Source organism: Tachypleus tridentatus, chromosome 8 (genome assembly GCF_004210375.1).
Source record: "Tachypleus tridentatus isolate NWPU-2018 chromosome 8, ASM421037v1, whole genome shotgun sequence".
In the NCBI taxonomy this organism is placed as follows: domain Eukaryota; kingdom Metazoa; phylum Arthropoda; class Merostomata; order Xiphosura; family Limulidae; genus Tachypleus; species Tachypleus tridentatus.
In genome coordinates, this window is record NC_134832.1 from 109,198,961 (window position 1) to 109,214,713 (window position 15,753).

The 15,753-nt window shown below is 29.3% G+C and overlaps 1 protein-coding gene across 8 annotated transcripts in view; it reads right to left on the minus strand.

Annotated features, from left to right (window-relative positions):
- Nucleotides 1-15,753, minus strand: part of LOC143223188 (cell adhesion molecule Dscam1-like) — a 47,202-nt gene that overhangs the window by 9,795 nt on the left and 21,654 nt on the right. For 4 of the 8 annotated variants that reach the window (XM_076450782.1, XM_076450780.1, XM_076450776.1 and 1 more), the window contains exons 5-7: nt 2,536-2,683; nt 1,726-1,874; nt 339-470 (exon numbers count right to left, since the gene is read on the minus strand). In XM_076450782.1, the coding sequence (XP_076306897.1) occupies nt 339-470; nt 1,726-1,874; nt 2,536-2,683 (429 nt within the window). Of the gene's footprint in view, nt 1-338; nt 471-1,725; nt 1,875-2,535; nt 2,684-6,454; nt 6,626-7,071; nt 7,192-7,538; nt 7,821-8,120; nt 8,357-8,704; nt 8,861-9,841; nt 9,962-10,393; nt 10,685-11,139; nt 11,460-12,271; nt 12,434-13,093; nt 13,214-13,516; nt 13,802-14,658; nt 14,980-15,753 lie in introns of those variants that run through there. The other 4 variants (XM_076450775.1, XM_076450778.1, XM_076450781.1 and 1 more) reach the window with 4 other exon arrangements.

Genomic DNA, 15,753 nt, shown 5'->3' on the forward strand with positions numbered 1-15,753 from the left:
TATGTTAAAACGTTAGAGTTAAGAAAATTCAATTAATTTGAAGAGATTAAAACTTATTTCAGTCTTTCTTACCCAAACATATAAGCTGTAATTCATTTCACACAAACTCTATGTGAATAAATAAAAATAAAACTAGTATTTCATCTAAACATTTCGCCACATTATAATCATCTCTGTTATCTAGTTTTGTTTCACTTAATAAAAATCAGAAACTAGATAACAGAGATGATTATAATGTGGCGAAAAATCAAAACTAATGAAGAAATATTCAAAATTTTTCAGTATTTTATCTTTAGTTGAGTAAAATGTGAGAATCTAAAGAGCATATGTATACACACCCTTTTCTTGCCAATACTGTACAATAAACTTAGTGATTGGACTATTCCCACTATAGGGAACAGACCAAGAAATGGTTGCACTTCTACTCCAGATTTCCTGTACTCGAACATCTAGAGGTCTGGCAGGAACCTCTATAGCAAAATTAAAAAAAAAACACACTAAGTTTTAACAATAGCATTTAAAGAAAGGCATTTCTCAAATAACAAGTGTTTCATTCCCCAATGAAATGTATTTGTTTCATGAAAGCAGTATTATCATTCCTAATATGTATACTAATGATACGTTAATGGAGGTGAATTAGCTGCGAGCCTATCGTGGTTTAATATTATGGCATTAAAAAAGTACAACATTCTAACGATATTTATCACTTAAAATATGTTACAATAAATAAATGTGGTGACTTTTTTAATTTATTCACAAACAACGAGATCAAAATTTAAATTAAAAAACAACTTTCTTTTGATAGTTTAGTATACCTGTATGTATGTCAGGTTTTATCCGAAAATATTAAATTAAAATCAATTACAAAAGAATCATTTGACACCACATACGCCAATAAAAGAGGTACAATTATAAAATAAGTTAAGAATACTTAAATGTAGAATACCTATGGAAAGATACCAGCAAACGAAAAATTCAATCACTTTCATACTACTACAAATATTATTGCAAAAAAAAAAAAAATAAAAATAAAGTTACAAATATTATCCCAATATGTAATCTGTATAAATAAACGTCAATATGTGAGTGTTCATATCTGTTCCTTTTTCGTTTCCACATTTCTTGATAAATCAGCACCAAACTTGACATGGTGATACATTATGACATGGTGAAGTAACTGATAGTTAAGGAAATTAATATGTTTATCAAGATGTGTTTTGATTATTTCTGGAAATAAAAAATAATGCATTTTGAATAAATATGGCAGATATTTGGCCTCGTATCTCCTATAACCTCTTTAACAAGTAGAGAAGTAGGACATTTTGAAATTAGCTTACCAAACATGCTTAAAATAACTAATTAAGCGTTTATCATTTGGCTCACTAATGAGAAAAAATCTGTAGGATACCTATGCTATAATAGTATTAATAGTGTTATTAAGAATAACACATTGGTAAATTCACTTACTTTATCACAATATTGAGAAATAAGGAAATCAGGTATTATAATAACAAAAAAATATTAAAAGTGGTTATAAATTTGAAAGGTAAACAATATATAATGGCCAGAATGCCTTGTTTCGTTTATTGCTATTTTTATCTCATAGAAACGTTTTAATGTGTTTTTTTATAATATTCGCACAAAGTGACAGTATCAGTTTGATAATATAAATTCCCTGATAAAATTTAAAACAAATAGTGTATGTTTGATCATTAACAAACTCACCTACAATTACCAATTTGATATTTCTTTCATCTCGGCCATAATCATTCTTAGCAAAACATGTATATAAGGCACCGTCATTTCTGTCAGTAGATCTTATCATTACTTCAGATGTTAGGCCTTTCTCTACTGTTGTCTCAAACCTTTCATATCTAGAAACGTTACACAAAAAGATAGACGTCTCTTTAATCGTGTCTTGAAAAATGTGTTATTGTAGATCATGATATTGGTCATTGCTTGACGTTTTGCCAACCAAACAAGTTTCCTAATGTACTAACTGTTGGTTAAAAAAACGGAGTTGAAAAAAGGGTTAATCACATATTTCACTATTGGTGTTTGTATTAATATCATGAAATATATTAAAACATGCAATTAAACCATAGAGCTTTCGACAAGTGAACCTATTTTCTAAGACCTGATGAAGACAAATGGATTTTGAAAGTATTAAAATTGTCTACTGCATTTTTAATGCGATTTGACAATATCTGTCAACTGTTCTGTCATGTTATTGACATTATGATATATGATACATAATCATTACAGTAAAATATTAAAAATGATGACAAGTCAAATAGCACTTTTTATGCAAACTGGCCAGATGCATGTTACACCAGTTTTCACATAATAATATACAAATGAGCTAAAATATTATATGCATAAAAGAGACAAATTAAGTCACGAAGAAATTTATAATCTTGAACTTTTATACCACAAAAGTTAATGTCAATAAATATTATTTTAATTATTTCATCTGATTTCAAGATTTGAGACATTTTCCAACAGAAATAAGTATGATATAACGTTAAATTGTACCTGTCAAGTTCCTTAATTTCCAAGTTTCGTTTATCCTTAGCCCATGTGATTTCTAGGGGCAGGTCACCGATAACTTCGCATTTTAAAGAAGCCGTTTCACCTCTTCGTACTGTTTCAACACTGAATTTTTCTTCAAATCTAGCTGGAACTACAAAAACAGCGTATTACATGAATATGAAATGTATAATATTATTTCAGCACAAGGAAAACCTTTACTAATGGCTTTTATAAAAGTTAAACATTAGAAACACTGAGAATTTCAACTTTATCTTCAGTGTCTTATATATGAAATTTCGAGAAAGTTTTAACTAGTAGTTATCCTGTAAATGATTATTCATCAACTGATTTCTCTTTCCAGTTTTGGAAAACAAATGCAGAATTTATCATAAAAAACTTCTTTAAACAAGTAAATTAGTTCGATAACTTTAGAAGTTATCAATTGCAAATTGCAAATAGTAAAATACTTCAATTCAAAACAACAATGCTGGTATTATTTCATGAAAAATGGATAATACTTTAGAAAAATACTTACCAAGCTATTACTAACCACTCTGAACTTAACGCGTCCATGTTGAACATGATTTTAACTAAAACGTGTTTCATGTTTATTACTAGTATTATTTAGTACTGAAGAGTTATATTTTTACTAAATATAAGCTTTGATAAGACATAACTGAAATGGGTTCTATAAATCCACATAAAGTAACATATTTTAGGTTACATGAGTACAAGTGTTTGAAATTAATCGTAAAGAGTAAAATAAGTGTAAAAATGCAGTGACAGTACAGCTGTTGGTTCATATTTAACGTGACATTCCTAAAACACATGTTATTCTATATAGAATCACTTGACAATGCGAGCTTGACGTTTTAATCACATGTTTATTGTACTGTGGTGTTCTTAGTGAAAAGAAATAAGATAGCAGACACTTCCTAAAAACAAATTTAATAACCATTCTAAAACAAAAATATCTTTTTTGAGCACAAGTGTGCTGAGAGAGTTGTTGTTGTCGACCTTACCAAGTACTGTTACTTTTATTTTTTTCACTGATACCATAACCAACGCCATTTTCTGCAGAACAAACATAGAAACCGTCATCATCCAGCGTTGCTTTAGAAATGAACAATCTATTGTGTTGTAGATATCTCTTGTCTATTTCCCGAGAATCTGAAATGACAAATTATTCCATTGCCGAATATAAAGTTTCTCAAAACTGAAAGTATATCAAACAACATAACGAGTTTTCCTTTATCAGGTCACAAATATTCACACAAATTAACTCACACTTTATCATTATTGGATTTGCTTAATATTATTTACTATATTATCGTCGCAGTGTTTATTACATAAAAGAAAGCTCTGTAAAACAAAACGATCTCTACATGATCTGAACTTACAAAGAAACCAGAAATTTGCGTTGTCAACGGCATTTATTACAGTTTCATATCGCGATAATAAATATAACAAATATACCATATTCTCCCTACAGGCTGCTTTTAATAAGCAATTTCTTTTTAAGTTAGTGCGCAGGAAATTTGAGAAACAAGGCACTTGCTTGTCACAAACCTTTCATTACAGATTTAATAATACAAATACAATTGTATATATGCTAGCTAAAGCAATGATGTTTAAAAAAATGACTAGATTGTCTTAACTCTCCGTAATCAAATGCTGGTACAGGGAAAACTGAAACCAGAAGACCTCGGTTTACATACACCTATTAACCTGCATGCGTATTTAGGTATTAGCTTATGCCTAATCGTCGTTACACATCAATTCTATAGACTTAAAAATTGAACCGAAGATTAGCATTGAAGGTTACATAAATGTTCTTACCTTTCTTCCAAATAATTCGTGGCTGGGGATATCCTTCAACAACGCAACTTATACTAATTGTTTGTCCTACAGAAACAGTGGTATCTTGTGGTCGAATTTTCCACTTGGAAGGAGCTGTAAAGAAAACAAATCTAACTCTACTTAAACTAACTTTTATTCCCCGTTAAAACTATCTGGAGAAAACAACTCAAAACTGTTAGGAAGTGTAACGTAAAATATGATAATAATAAATATTGAAATTAAAATCTTTTTGACAGGGAAAATACGAAAATTCATCATTATAGTGTTCATATTTTTGATGAACAAATTCATTACAATATTTAACTTGGGTTTCTAGATAAGTTTCAAATAATTTTAGAACAAGATGGATTTGGTATTTTAAATTCTTTATACTTTTTAACTATATTATTATATAATTCATATCGAACTTATACGTTCTGCGCAGGATGGATTACTGGGAGATTTAGCAAGTTTATTGTTGTTGCTAATATATATGTCTACACTAAATTATTTTTAAACAAATAACGATATAATAACTTAAAATATACAAACCTTTCACCACTAACTCAGCAGTGTAACGATCAACACCGTGGTCGTTCCGTACTGTACAAGTGTAGTTCCCGGCATGTTCTCTTGACACTTTTGTCATGACCAAAAATGAATATTCTTGTTCGGATCCTATTGTTGTTAGAGATGAATTTCTCAATTCTTTCTCATCTTTGGTCCATGAAAAGGTCAGAGGAGGACCACCTTTAGTCAGAATACATCCAATTTTTAGTCTTTCTCCTTCTAATACTTCATCAGGAAAAACAATAGGTTGAATCTGAGGAGAACCTATGCAAAAATGGTGTAGTTATATTATTTTAGTTTTATCCCTACGACCATATTAAAAATGGTAATATTTTACTGGAATTAAAACATTCCTAAGAAAACTTACACTTGAAAGCTCTAACAATCATTATCTAATATATTTTTCCTTTTATTGATCTAAATGTAATTCGTTACAGTTTTCAGTAATACTTAGTGTTACTTATATATTTTATTTTAATAATCCAAAATAGTTGTACTTACTGTTATATGCAACAACAAATGAAATGGCACAGAGTGAATGGAGCAAAGTAATCCACATCTTTTTTCCCGCCATCTTTCATTGTTCTTCAAAGATGATAGATATTTGATAGAAAGCTTTTTATCAAAGCAGTTCTTGTAAGTGATACAATTCGACACAGGAAACAAAATTAGTAAAGTTGCTGGTGTATGAAGTGTAGAACTGAAAATATTTAATTTCTTCTGAGATGGAAATGAGAAGAAGCAGATTTACATCATATAACATGGCGATATTCGAGAGACATCACTGTACTTTATAATCAATCCTCCAACACACTCTAGTGGTAAACGAATGAACTATAAAATATCGCAAAAAATGTAATGTATGATTAAGTATGAAATTACGGAACAAATTACTATCCAGAAGGAAAATGTTACTGAGAGTATATATTTTATGTACGAGAGAGTTTCACACCAAAAAACATAAAATAAACAAACAGTGTCATTAGCAACAAAAAATATTCATACTAAGATATTAAGTGTGTTTTGTATACGAAATGGGTTATGTACTTAACATCCTGTGTTGAATTATTCAAAAAAATGCAGTAATTGCGTTAATGATTAAGTAACATTAACCAGTGTATTCATTTTTTGTAACTTTACATAAAACTAACATCACTATCTTTTTAAAAAAACAAGAATATTTAGACACATCTAGTAAGTACTTTTTCCTCTTAAATGAGTTTTTGTCCTTGGCAGACTTTCTTTGGAACAGATAGAGGATGAATTAGAATTAGTTTATTTTACAACTTTATTCATACACAATAAACTCATTATAATAAATGTGTAAAAAAACACACAAATACAAAACCTCTCTTTTAAATGTAATGCCTATTGCTTATATTGTTGTGAAGTCGTTGGTTGAGACGAATTTACATATGTATCTTGATGAATATCTGTACGTATGTGTACTGCTTCATTTGAACCTAAGTCATCTTAGTATAAGATGTTGGAACTTTGATAATGATCAGATTACCCGAAATTAAAACAGAAACTAGAGCAACCAATTTCTTCCCCACACCATTACCAGCTTCACAACGGTATCGACCTTGATCCTCAACTGTAGATTTTGGAATAATTAATGACCATTCTTTAAGGTGGTGATGGTGGTCTTTTAAGGCAAGTTCAACAAATTTCCCGCTCATTTCTGTTCAGTGGATGAAAAAAAATCATTATTTAAAGCATTGTATAAAAAAGTTTAAAGTTAGAAAATATGTTTCTTGTTAATACTTATTAAGTTAAAATAAGTAGTAAAACTATATTAACCACAATTATAATATTTGATATGTTTAGATTTTGGTGGACGAATGTGTAACACAATACTGTTTTTACAGCCTTAAATTCTGAAAATGTTAATGCTAATACTGGATTTCAAACATTATGATATTTCATTAAAATAACACACTGAAAAAGGAGATTTTCAAGTATTTCAAAAATTTATTTTTACACTCACAAAAACATCAGGAATAGAAACAAAGAATATTTTTCTCCTACGTACTTTTAATATTAATATAAGATCAATAAACCTAACCTCTCAGAACTTTATTGTGAACATAATGTTGAAATACTAGTTTCTAGCATGTATATTTTTACCTTCCTCTTTCTTCCAGATAATACTCGGTGTAGGTAATCCTTTAGCTTCACAAGATAGTGTAATTGATTCTCCAATTGTAACAAACTGGTCATGTGGTTTTATAACCCAGGAAGGAGGCGCTGAAATATTGAAATATAAAAGTATGGATTTCACCTTTTTATTCGACCATTAGTCGTGTGCAATTTACTTTTGGAACTTTGAGTTTCTAATGAGAAAAATGTTTTTGACTCTGCTTTGCTTTATAAATATCTTCCATTACACATGAAACAAGACTCAAAACATTGCATCAGAATTATATATCATGCCAGATATTACACTTAAACTTAAAAATAACGTTGGCTTCATTTCTAAAGAAGATAAACTTTAATATTTCATATAGTTTAATGCACCAGCCAATAGTAATACCTAAAGAAACAGAAATAGTGATAATATTGTAAGAAATATGAATTTTTTCATATTCATTTACCTTTAACCCTAAGTTCTGCTGAATAAGTATCCGTTCCTTTGTTGTTTCGAACACTACATGAGTAGTTTCCTTGGCTAAACGGGGTTATAGGGTCAATCACGATCATTGAATAATCCTGATTGCTATGGATTTCAATATCGGTGCTCTTATCGAAAATTTTTCCGTTCTTGTACCATCGAAATGAAAATGGTTGCTCTCCACTTCGTATGCTACAAAGGGCGTTAAATTTTTCACCAACCATAACATGTTCAGGAAATGTAAATGGTAATATTTTAGGTTGACCTAAAAATAAAAATAAATGTATAGAAATATATTTAACTATTAGAAATAATTAGAAAGAACAGTTAAAAGTGATAAAATGGAAGAAATTTCTCTGAAAATGCAACAGAAAGATAATGATAAAGGTAAATGTTGTTTACTGGTGACTTTCTCTTAACAACCGATTAGAAACATAATAACCTAATGCACTAAAATTATTTGGGCATAAATACTCACAACAAAGCTATTTTAGAAATACAAATCAACTTTATTTACATTTTGAAATAATGTTTGCATAACTTATGAAATTATAACAATACTTACCACCGCTAGTTCCACCTTCAGTCCCCAAGAATAAGACAAGAACGATTTTCACAGCCAAAAGATGTATCTTTTTTCGCATCCACACCAGTTCGTTCATTTCTGTTAATGTGTTCACTTGAATAATATTCAATTAATATCACGACTTAATTTAACTGTTGGGTAACATGAGGAATATTACTGGAGCAAAGAGATCTTCGAAATCTAGAGTTAAAGTGAAGGATCATGGCGGAGATCAGCTTTAACAATGGTCTTTTTTTCCCTTCATAGTAGTATAGCGCCCTCGTTCGGTATGATTGTAAACTTTAGCAGCCATTATTTGCGTTAAAAGTCCCAAAATAAAGCAAATTTCACCTACAATTTAATAATAAAACAAATTTTATTAGTAAATACTCTTTGATTTCAGTTATTGTCTCATACGTAATTACTTTGAATGAGCAATTGTTAAGCACAAACTCCAAGAAAATCAACAAGAATGTGAAAACAAAGTAATTTAAAACATTAAAAAAACAAGCATTTTCGTGATATATCCATATTCCTCATTTAGCGTAATATATGCTTCGTTTGCGCAAACAACCTGGACATACCATGTATATCTAATCTGACAATGGCAGACAATCCCTCACCAATCCCATTAGTAGCTTCACATTTATAGATCCCTCCATCCGCTTCCTTTCTAACTGATACTTCAAGTACTCCATTGCTTGATTGAAGAATTCGTTCAGATTTGAAAAGCTTTTCATCTAGAATAACAAAATAACAACAATTACATTACTAACTACACATTCATAAGAACGCCTTCGACGTTATGCAATCTCAATATGAAAACATTCTTAAATATTTACATGATCTATTTCTCAGTATAAAATTACCCCATGATTAATTACATCTTAATCACAAAAAAGTAAAGTATCAGATATTTACAATTAGATATGATAATAAAATTAGTCTTAAACATATTTTTATTTGATGGGTAATTAACTCGGTAACTTTCAAAATATTTTAGTGAGAAGCTTACAATTTAGAGAAAGGCAGGTCTAGGTTTATATTTTCATACTTATGACTAACGAAAAAAAATCACAGTTTGGCACTAATTGAAAATAATTAGCAATTAACTGTTGTCAGTAAATTTGAATTATGAAAAGGAAAGTTTCCCTAGACTTAGAAAAGTTTGGTTGTTGTTAAGCGCAAATCTACACTATACTCACTACAGATATCGAAGTTCAGTTTTAGAGTTATAAACATTTATGTTTGCCGCTGAGCAACTAAGATTATTTTGAATGGAATTTTTATCTTTAAAACTATTAAATGGTTTGACAACAAGTGACAAAATTAAAAGTATTGCTAACCTATGCGTCTTTTTACCAAATTTTACTTTCAAACAAAATTTAAAATGAGCATTTCTTACTCATTATTAACAGAAAAACGAAAACAAACAAAATATAATAATTTTATAATTGAGTCATGGAAATATGGTATATGATATATCTATAAATAGTAATATATAGAAAAACTAATAGTTTATCTAAAAAGTTTAGAGCTCATCTGGAGATTCTTTGAAGATAACAATCAGATGTGCTAGTGCACATCTCCATCTAGTCCTCAGAAATCGAAAAACATTACATAAGTAAGCTCTAAACAATTGGATAGATTCGATCAAAGCATTTATGATGAGTTATAATCTTCCATGTAAGCTTTCTTTCAGACAATAATGAAGGAATTACCTTCGTACTTTGACCATTTTATCTGAGGTTTGGGAAATCCATCTACTAAACACTCCAGATCAATTGTTTCACCAAGGCTGGTTTCTTTATCCATTGGTTTCTTGGTCCATCTTAGTGGAGCTAAGCATTTAAACACTCTACTTATAAACAATTTATATTACACACAAAATAAAATACAAAACATTCTATTATGTGATTTCCTAAAGGCAAAAGAGCAAACTGAAAAAGCGATTATAATATCAATTTAAAAATACGTGCATGATGTTTCACGTAGTGAAATTTACGTCACTTATGAAAATACGAACAATGGTTGTGTTTAAAGGCGCTTAGATATATTGCGAGAAAAAGGTACTGTGGTAAGAGTTGAAGACTTTGTAAATTATAATTTGTGTTTTGTACTTATCAATGATTTAAAAAGTTAGCTCTGTATGTAATAAGAGAAATAGAAGTAGCAGATTAATCTATTTTTTATTAACTAAATGCATAGATGCTTACAGTACGGTATTACAGAGATCTAAGTTTAAACACTGAACATATCAGAAAGTTCCTTACCATTGACGACTAGCTTGGCAGTGAACGTGTCTTTTCCCAATCCATTACTAACAACACAAGTATAGTTTCCAGCATGTAATAACTGCACTTTATCAATAACTAACATTGAAAAATCTTCATAATTTCGGATTTCCACTCCTGTTATATCATGAGATAATTTTTTTTCATCTTTTAACCAATAGAAGGAGACAGGAGGATTTCCTGTTTTCAACGTACACATGTCACTGAATTTATCTCCAACTAGCACTGAAGGTGGAAATTGAAAGGGCTGTATTTGTGGTTCTGATAAATCTATAAACAAAGGGAAAAACACCATTATACAGTTAATCTCTGCTACACATCTAAAATGGAGTTATGTACTGCTATATTTAGTCAAGAAATTGGTTTTATATCTCATCGGTTTTTTGAACTTACATTTATTATTGAATTTTTTTTTAATTACCATATCAAATGCTGAAAACTCATGCAAAATATTTATATAACAGAAAGTACTTATATAATTAGCATATATTAAACAATATTACAGCTGGAGTTGAAGAACTGAGATTTGTTCTTCGTAGAATAGTATAAAAATTACTTTTTTTGACAAGTTAGAAAAGTAGCATTATTACGAAACATTATTGCAAATATGTGCTCTGTACGCTAATCTGTAATGTTTTCAAAACTTGGCTACTTCAAAAGTAGAACTTAGTATCGTTAGGAGTGGATATTAACGTGTAATTCAATATGTATTATCAATGGCTTACCAAAACCGCTGTTAGCATGACCACCATGAGCTAATAGTATGCAGAACGTCCACAAAGCATAAAAAGTGGTCCATTGTTGTTTCCGTTTTAACTGGTTTATCATTATGTCCTATTGAAGAACTCCTTGGCTGGTCGAATATGGGGTTCCTTAGTTCACAATTTTTGTCACATTCAGAGCATCAAGACCAGGTTGAAAATAACAACATGGCGGAAAGCACTAAGCACATAAAAGGTTTTGTTTGGTCTGCAAGTTTATAGCCAAAGCGCCCTCGCTCGGTACAATAAAATCAACTTATATCCAATGATTGTAACAAATATATTCCAATCTGTTAAATTAGCCACATATTAAATAAAACAAAGCACGAACTTTATAATTCAGAATTTATTGTGAGACTATAGTATTTGTAACCTGAAAGTATTTCAAATTAATAAAACTGAGAATAACATCGTTATCAAAATTATCTACATATTCAGGAACACCATGAATAGTTACATGAACGAAGTATACAGTAAGTTCTAATTAATATTACGATCATTTTTATATTTGTATACCACTAAAACGTCACATTTTCCTCTTGCCTTACACTGTGTATTTTATTTCCTGACTTTAAAATGACAAAGTTCTTTCTGAATGATTGAAATATCTTTAAGTATTTATGACAACCTTAATTAAAATAGCACACAGTAACGACCTTTAAAAGATGAATTCGTATATTTTTATCTTATTTGTTTTATTTGTATGTTTGACCCTTTAGGGTTATCATGAAATTTTAGAAAATATGAATTAACAAATAATACCACAAATCAGTCTTATCATGATCTTTTTCTTCATTTTTTATTGTTAAAGCATTTTACCTACAAGTTTTCAAAATTGTTTTCACCAAAATAAGAATCATTTCATACACGGTAAGTATCAACAAATTTTGTAAGACTTTGTTCTAAAAAATAAAATAAAAACTATCAAAAACTAAAAAAATGTAATCACAGGAGTCGATTTAGTAATGAGATCAGTATAATATAATAACTTAGATCCATAGCTTTCCACATATAGCACCTATTATCATTAATTACTTTTAAAAACCCGTAAGAAATACAGTGATAGCGAAATGAACAAAAACAGGATAACACATACCACGTAGTTTCACTTGCACTACAGAAGTTAATACTTCCCCAACACCATTTGTGGCTTCACATTTGTAGGAACCTTCATCACCCTCTGAGGATTTCGGTATCTGAAGTTTTCCATCGTTTGAAAACACAAATTTTTCGGCAGACGTGGATAGAGGTGTTCCATCTATTCAAATATCGTTTAACTCACTAATTCTAGATAAAGTACTCGTAATCTATAAAACCTTAAATGATAAACTCGTAAAAAAGACAATAAATAATTATTTTATTGTATAATGTCTACCATATTTTATAGGAGTTCCGATGTAAAAGTTTACAACAAAGTATTATTTTGTTAAGTGACTAATTCTAATGTAAAACACAAATTTAACACATATCTCGGAATAAAGTTGAATAAATAAGCTTTATTGCTTCAATGAGTAAAACGAACAATAATTTAATCTCATAATTACATTTCCTTGGGTTTAGTTGCATAACACTGTGCACACTTTTCTTTAAATCGAGGTCTAAAAATCTTGCATAATTATAATAACAGGTAAATAAAAACGCATTTGCTTTGCGCTTACTTAATTGTGGACAACATTCACCTCTATTTTTTAGTTTCTTCCAACCAGTTAAACTTTATTTAGTTCTCAGACCATTTGATTAGTCTATTGAAAAGAATAGAATTAGATTTATTTTGTTTGGCAGTTAACTATTTTACTGTAATAAATTACAGAACAGAAATGGAAATACATCTGATTAAGATGTATTAATTTTAGAAAAAGGAAAAAATAAGAAAACAATTTCATAAAAACGATACACAACAAACTAATCAACTACAAACCTTCTAATCGAGTCCATTTTATTTGCGGAGTTGGGTGGCCAAGTACTTGGCACTGTAACAAGATTGGTTCTCCAAGTAATACATCCTGATCAATGGGCTTTTTAACCCAAGTTGGTGGAGCTAAAATTAAAAAGAAAATTCTCAAACATCAATCAAGAAATAGGAATACAAGTACTCAAGTTTTCACCAAACAAATAAATCAATTAATTATATTAACATCATCCAAGGCAAAGTTTCAAAATCACAATACAAAAGGACGAATTTCGTTGTTAACAGAATTTAAAATTCCATACCTTTTTTATGTAACTCGTAAATATATGCAACCAACAGCACACTGTTAGTTTTTTAATACAATCGAAACACTAATAAATTAATAAAAGCAGCAACTTCATACAAAATATGAAACCAATTAGAAACTCGTACCTTTAACCATTAGTGCAGCTGTAAATGTATCTTTTCCTGCTTTGTTACTTAAGATACAAGTGTAATTTCCAGCATGCCTCTCTTTCACAGAATCTATAACTATTAGAGAAAGGTCTTCAAATTTTTTAATTTGCACATCGGATTGACCCGTCAAAAGTTCATTTCCATTTTTCAACCACTTAAAGGAAAATGGAGGTTCTCCAACTTTAGCTGTACAAGTGTAGCTGAATTTTTCGCCTACTAAAAGAAATTCAGGTGTATTCAGAGGAAGAATTTTCGGTCTTTCTGAAAAAGATAAGTAAGTTTTTCATAACATTTTAATAAATTTCAAGTGATCCAATTTTAAAAACGCATGTTGTTCTACAAATACTGCTATTGTTATATAGTTAGAATTATGATTTTGTATTCTTTACTGCGTCTTCTAATATAAAGTTATTAAGTTTATAAAATTTGTATAATAACTCATGAAATAAAAAACAGTGCCTTAAACACAAAAAGCAGTTTAAATCTGGGGTAAATAAAGAAGAAACGTTTCGATGTTTCTTTTAAAACACTGCTTTTGGTTATTTTGATAATCAACGTAACAGCTTAGGTTCAGTATTCTAATCTGTATTTGTATTGTAAAATTTATCCTCAATTGAAGATGAAGACATTCTATGGAAGCTCGAAGCTTCAGTATGAATGTGGAAGATGAAAATAATATACAAGAAAATTTTGAGAGATAAGGCTTAAGTTTAGTTTAAAAAGGGTAAAAATGTTAAAGGCATCACTGTTTTCAGTTGACTAAATTCTAGGCTAAAACTGAATCTCTTTCTTTACAAATTTATAAGTCATGTTCGTATCACAGTTTTCTTTGAAATAAATTATCTGTATAAATGTTATATTGTATATCATTAAGTACTTTTATACCTAAATAAATTTTTTATATTAAGCCAACTGAAAACTGATGAAACATATAGAACCGTCGAGAAATGCTTCATTATCCTATATTTCATTCCAAATTTAATTTACTAAGAAGGTCATTATGCTATTTGTGATCTTAACGAAATTAAAGTTGATAATTAGTACTAATAGCTACGTTTTTAATCTACAAACTAGTGTGTGTACAAAATATTTAAAAACTTCTTTCTGAATTGACTTACCATGAAAGAGATAACATGGGCGTACCAAAGCAGTAGTCACAAGAGCAAACAACAGCAATTTCGGTGTTGTAGTCACTAACTTGCGGCTTGGTGAATTCTGTGTGATCGCCATTTTGTTTGAAAAGTAGTTTTTGACTCTCTTTTTTCAAACTGTTTTTAATAATTATTGTTATTTAAATATTTCGTACCGTACAGTTGTTGTAAACACAAATATCATACTCCAGCGTTCAAAAAAGATCTTTAACGCTATACTTGTAACTCCATACGAATCAAATTCTCTTCTGCCCCTTGAATTCTTCGTTTCTTTGTTTATATGTGAGCATTTTCCTATATTTTGGCTACATCAGCGCCCTCGTTTGGAACTTCAAACAGTTTCTTTTAAATGCTTAACAACTGATCAAATGTTAAAACATTTTAAAGAAATATATCTTTACAACAGTAAAAAATGGATAAAAGTCGTTATTAATAATCAGTTCATATATGGTGAATAGTTTCTTCTCTATAATACATGAAACCAGATAGCATAAAGTATTTCTTTAAAACCTGCAAATAAGATATTCATGGGATTTTGACGAAAGAAGGTGTTTCAGAATGTAAATATTGAAAGATTAGGATAAGGCTTAACCATTATGTTTAGAAACGAATTCCTTTAAATTATTTTGATGTACAAAGAAATAGCAAATACTTTTACTTCGAATGATTTGCCTTAAATGTGCGATATATCATGTGGATTTTGAATTAAAGCAAGTGATATTTAACTGTTCTTGTTCATTCGTAAGGTATTTTCTAGAAACATTGTACACACAGGACAATATAAAAAGAAATTTTTTATTTTAAATTTTATCTGTAATTTACAACAAACCATTAAATCTTATTAACCAAGTCATTCTTAATTTTAATTCCTATTTCTTTTGTTGGTGACTTTCAAAGCACTTGTTATTGTACTCTGATTAATAGACATTGTTCATAGAATAACCTACAAAAAAAACTATTATTAGAAACTATTTATTTTGGAAGTAAAACATTGTTAAAGATTATCTAAATGAGATATTTTGTTCAAAATTGTGGATATTAATAAAAAAAATAATTTTATTT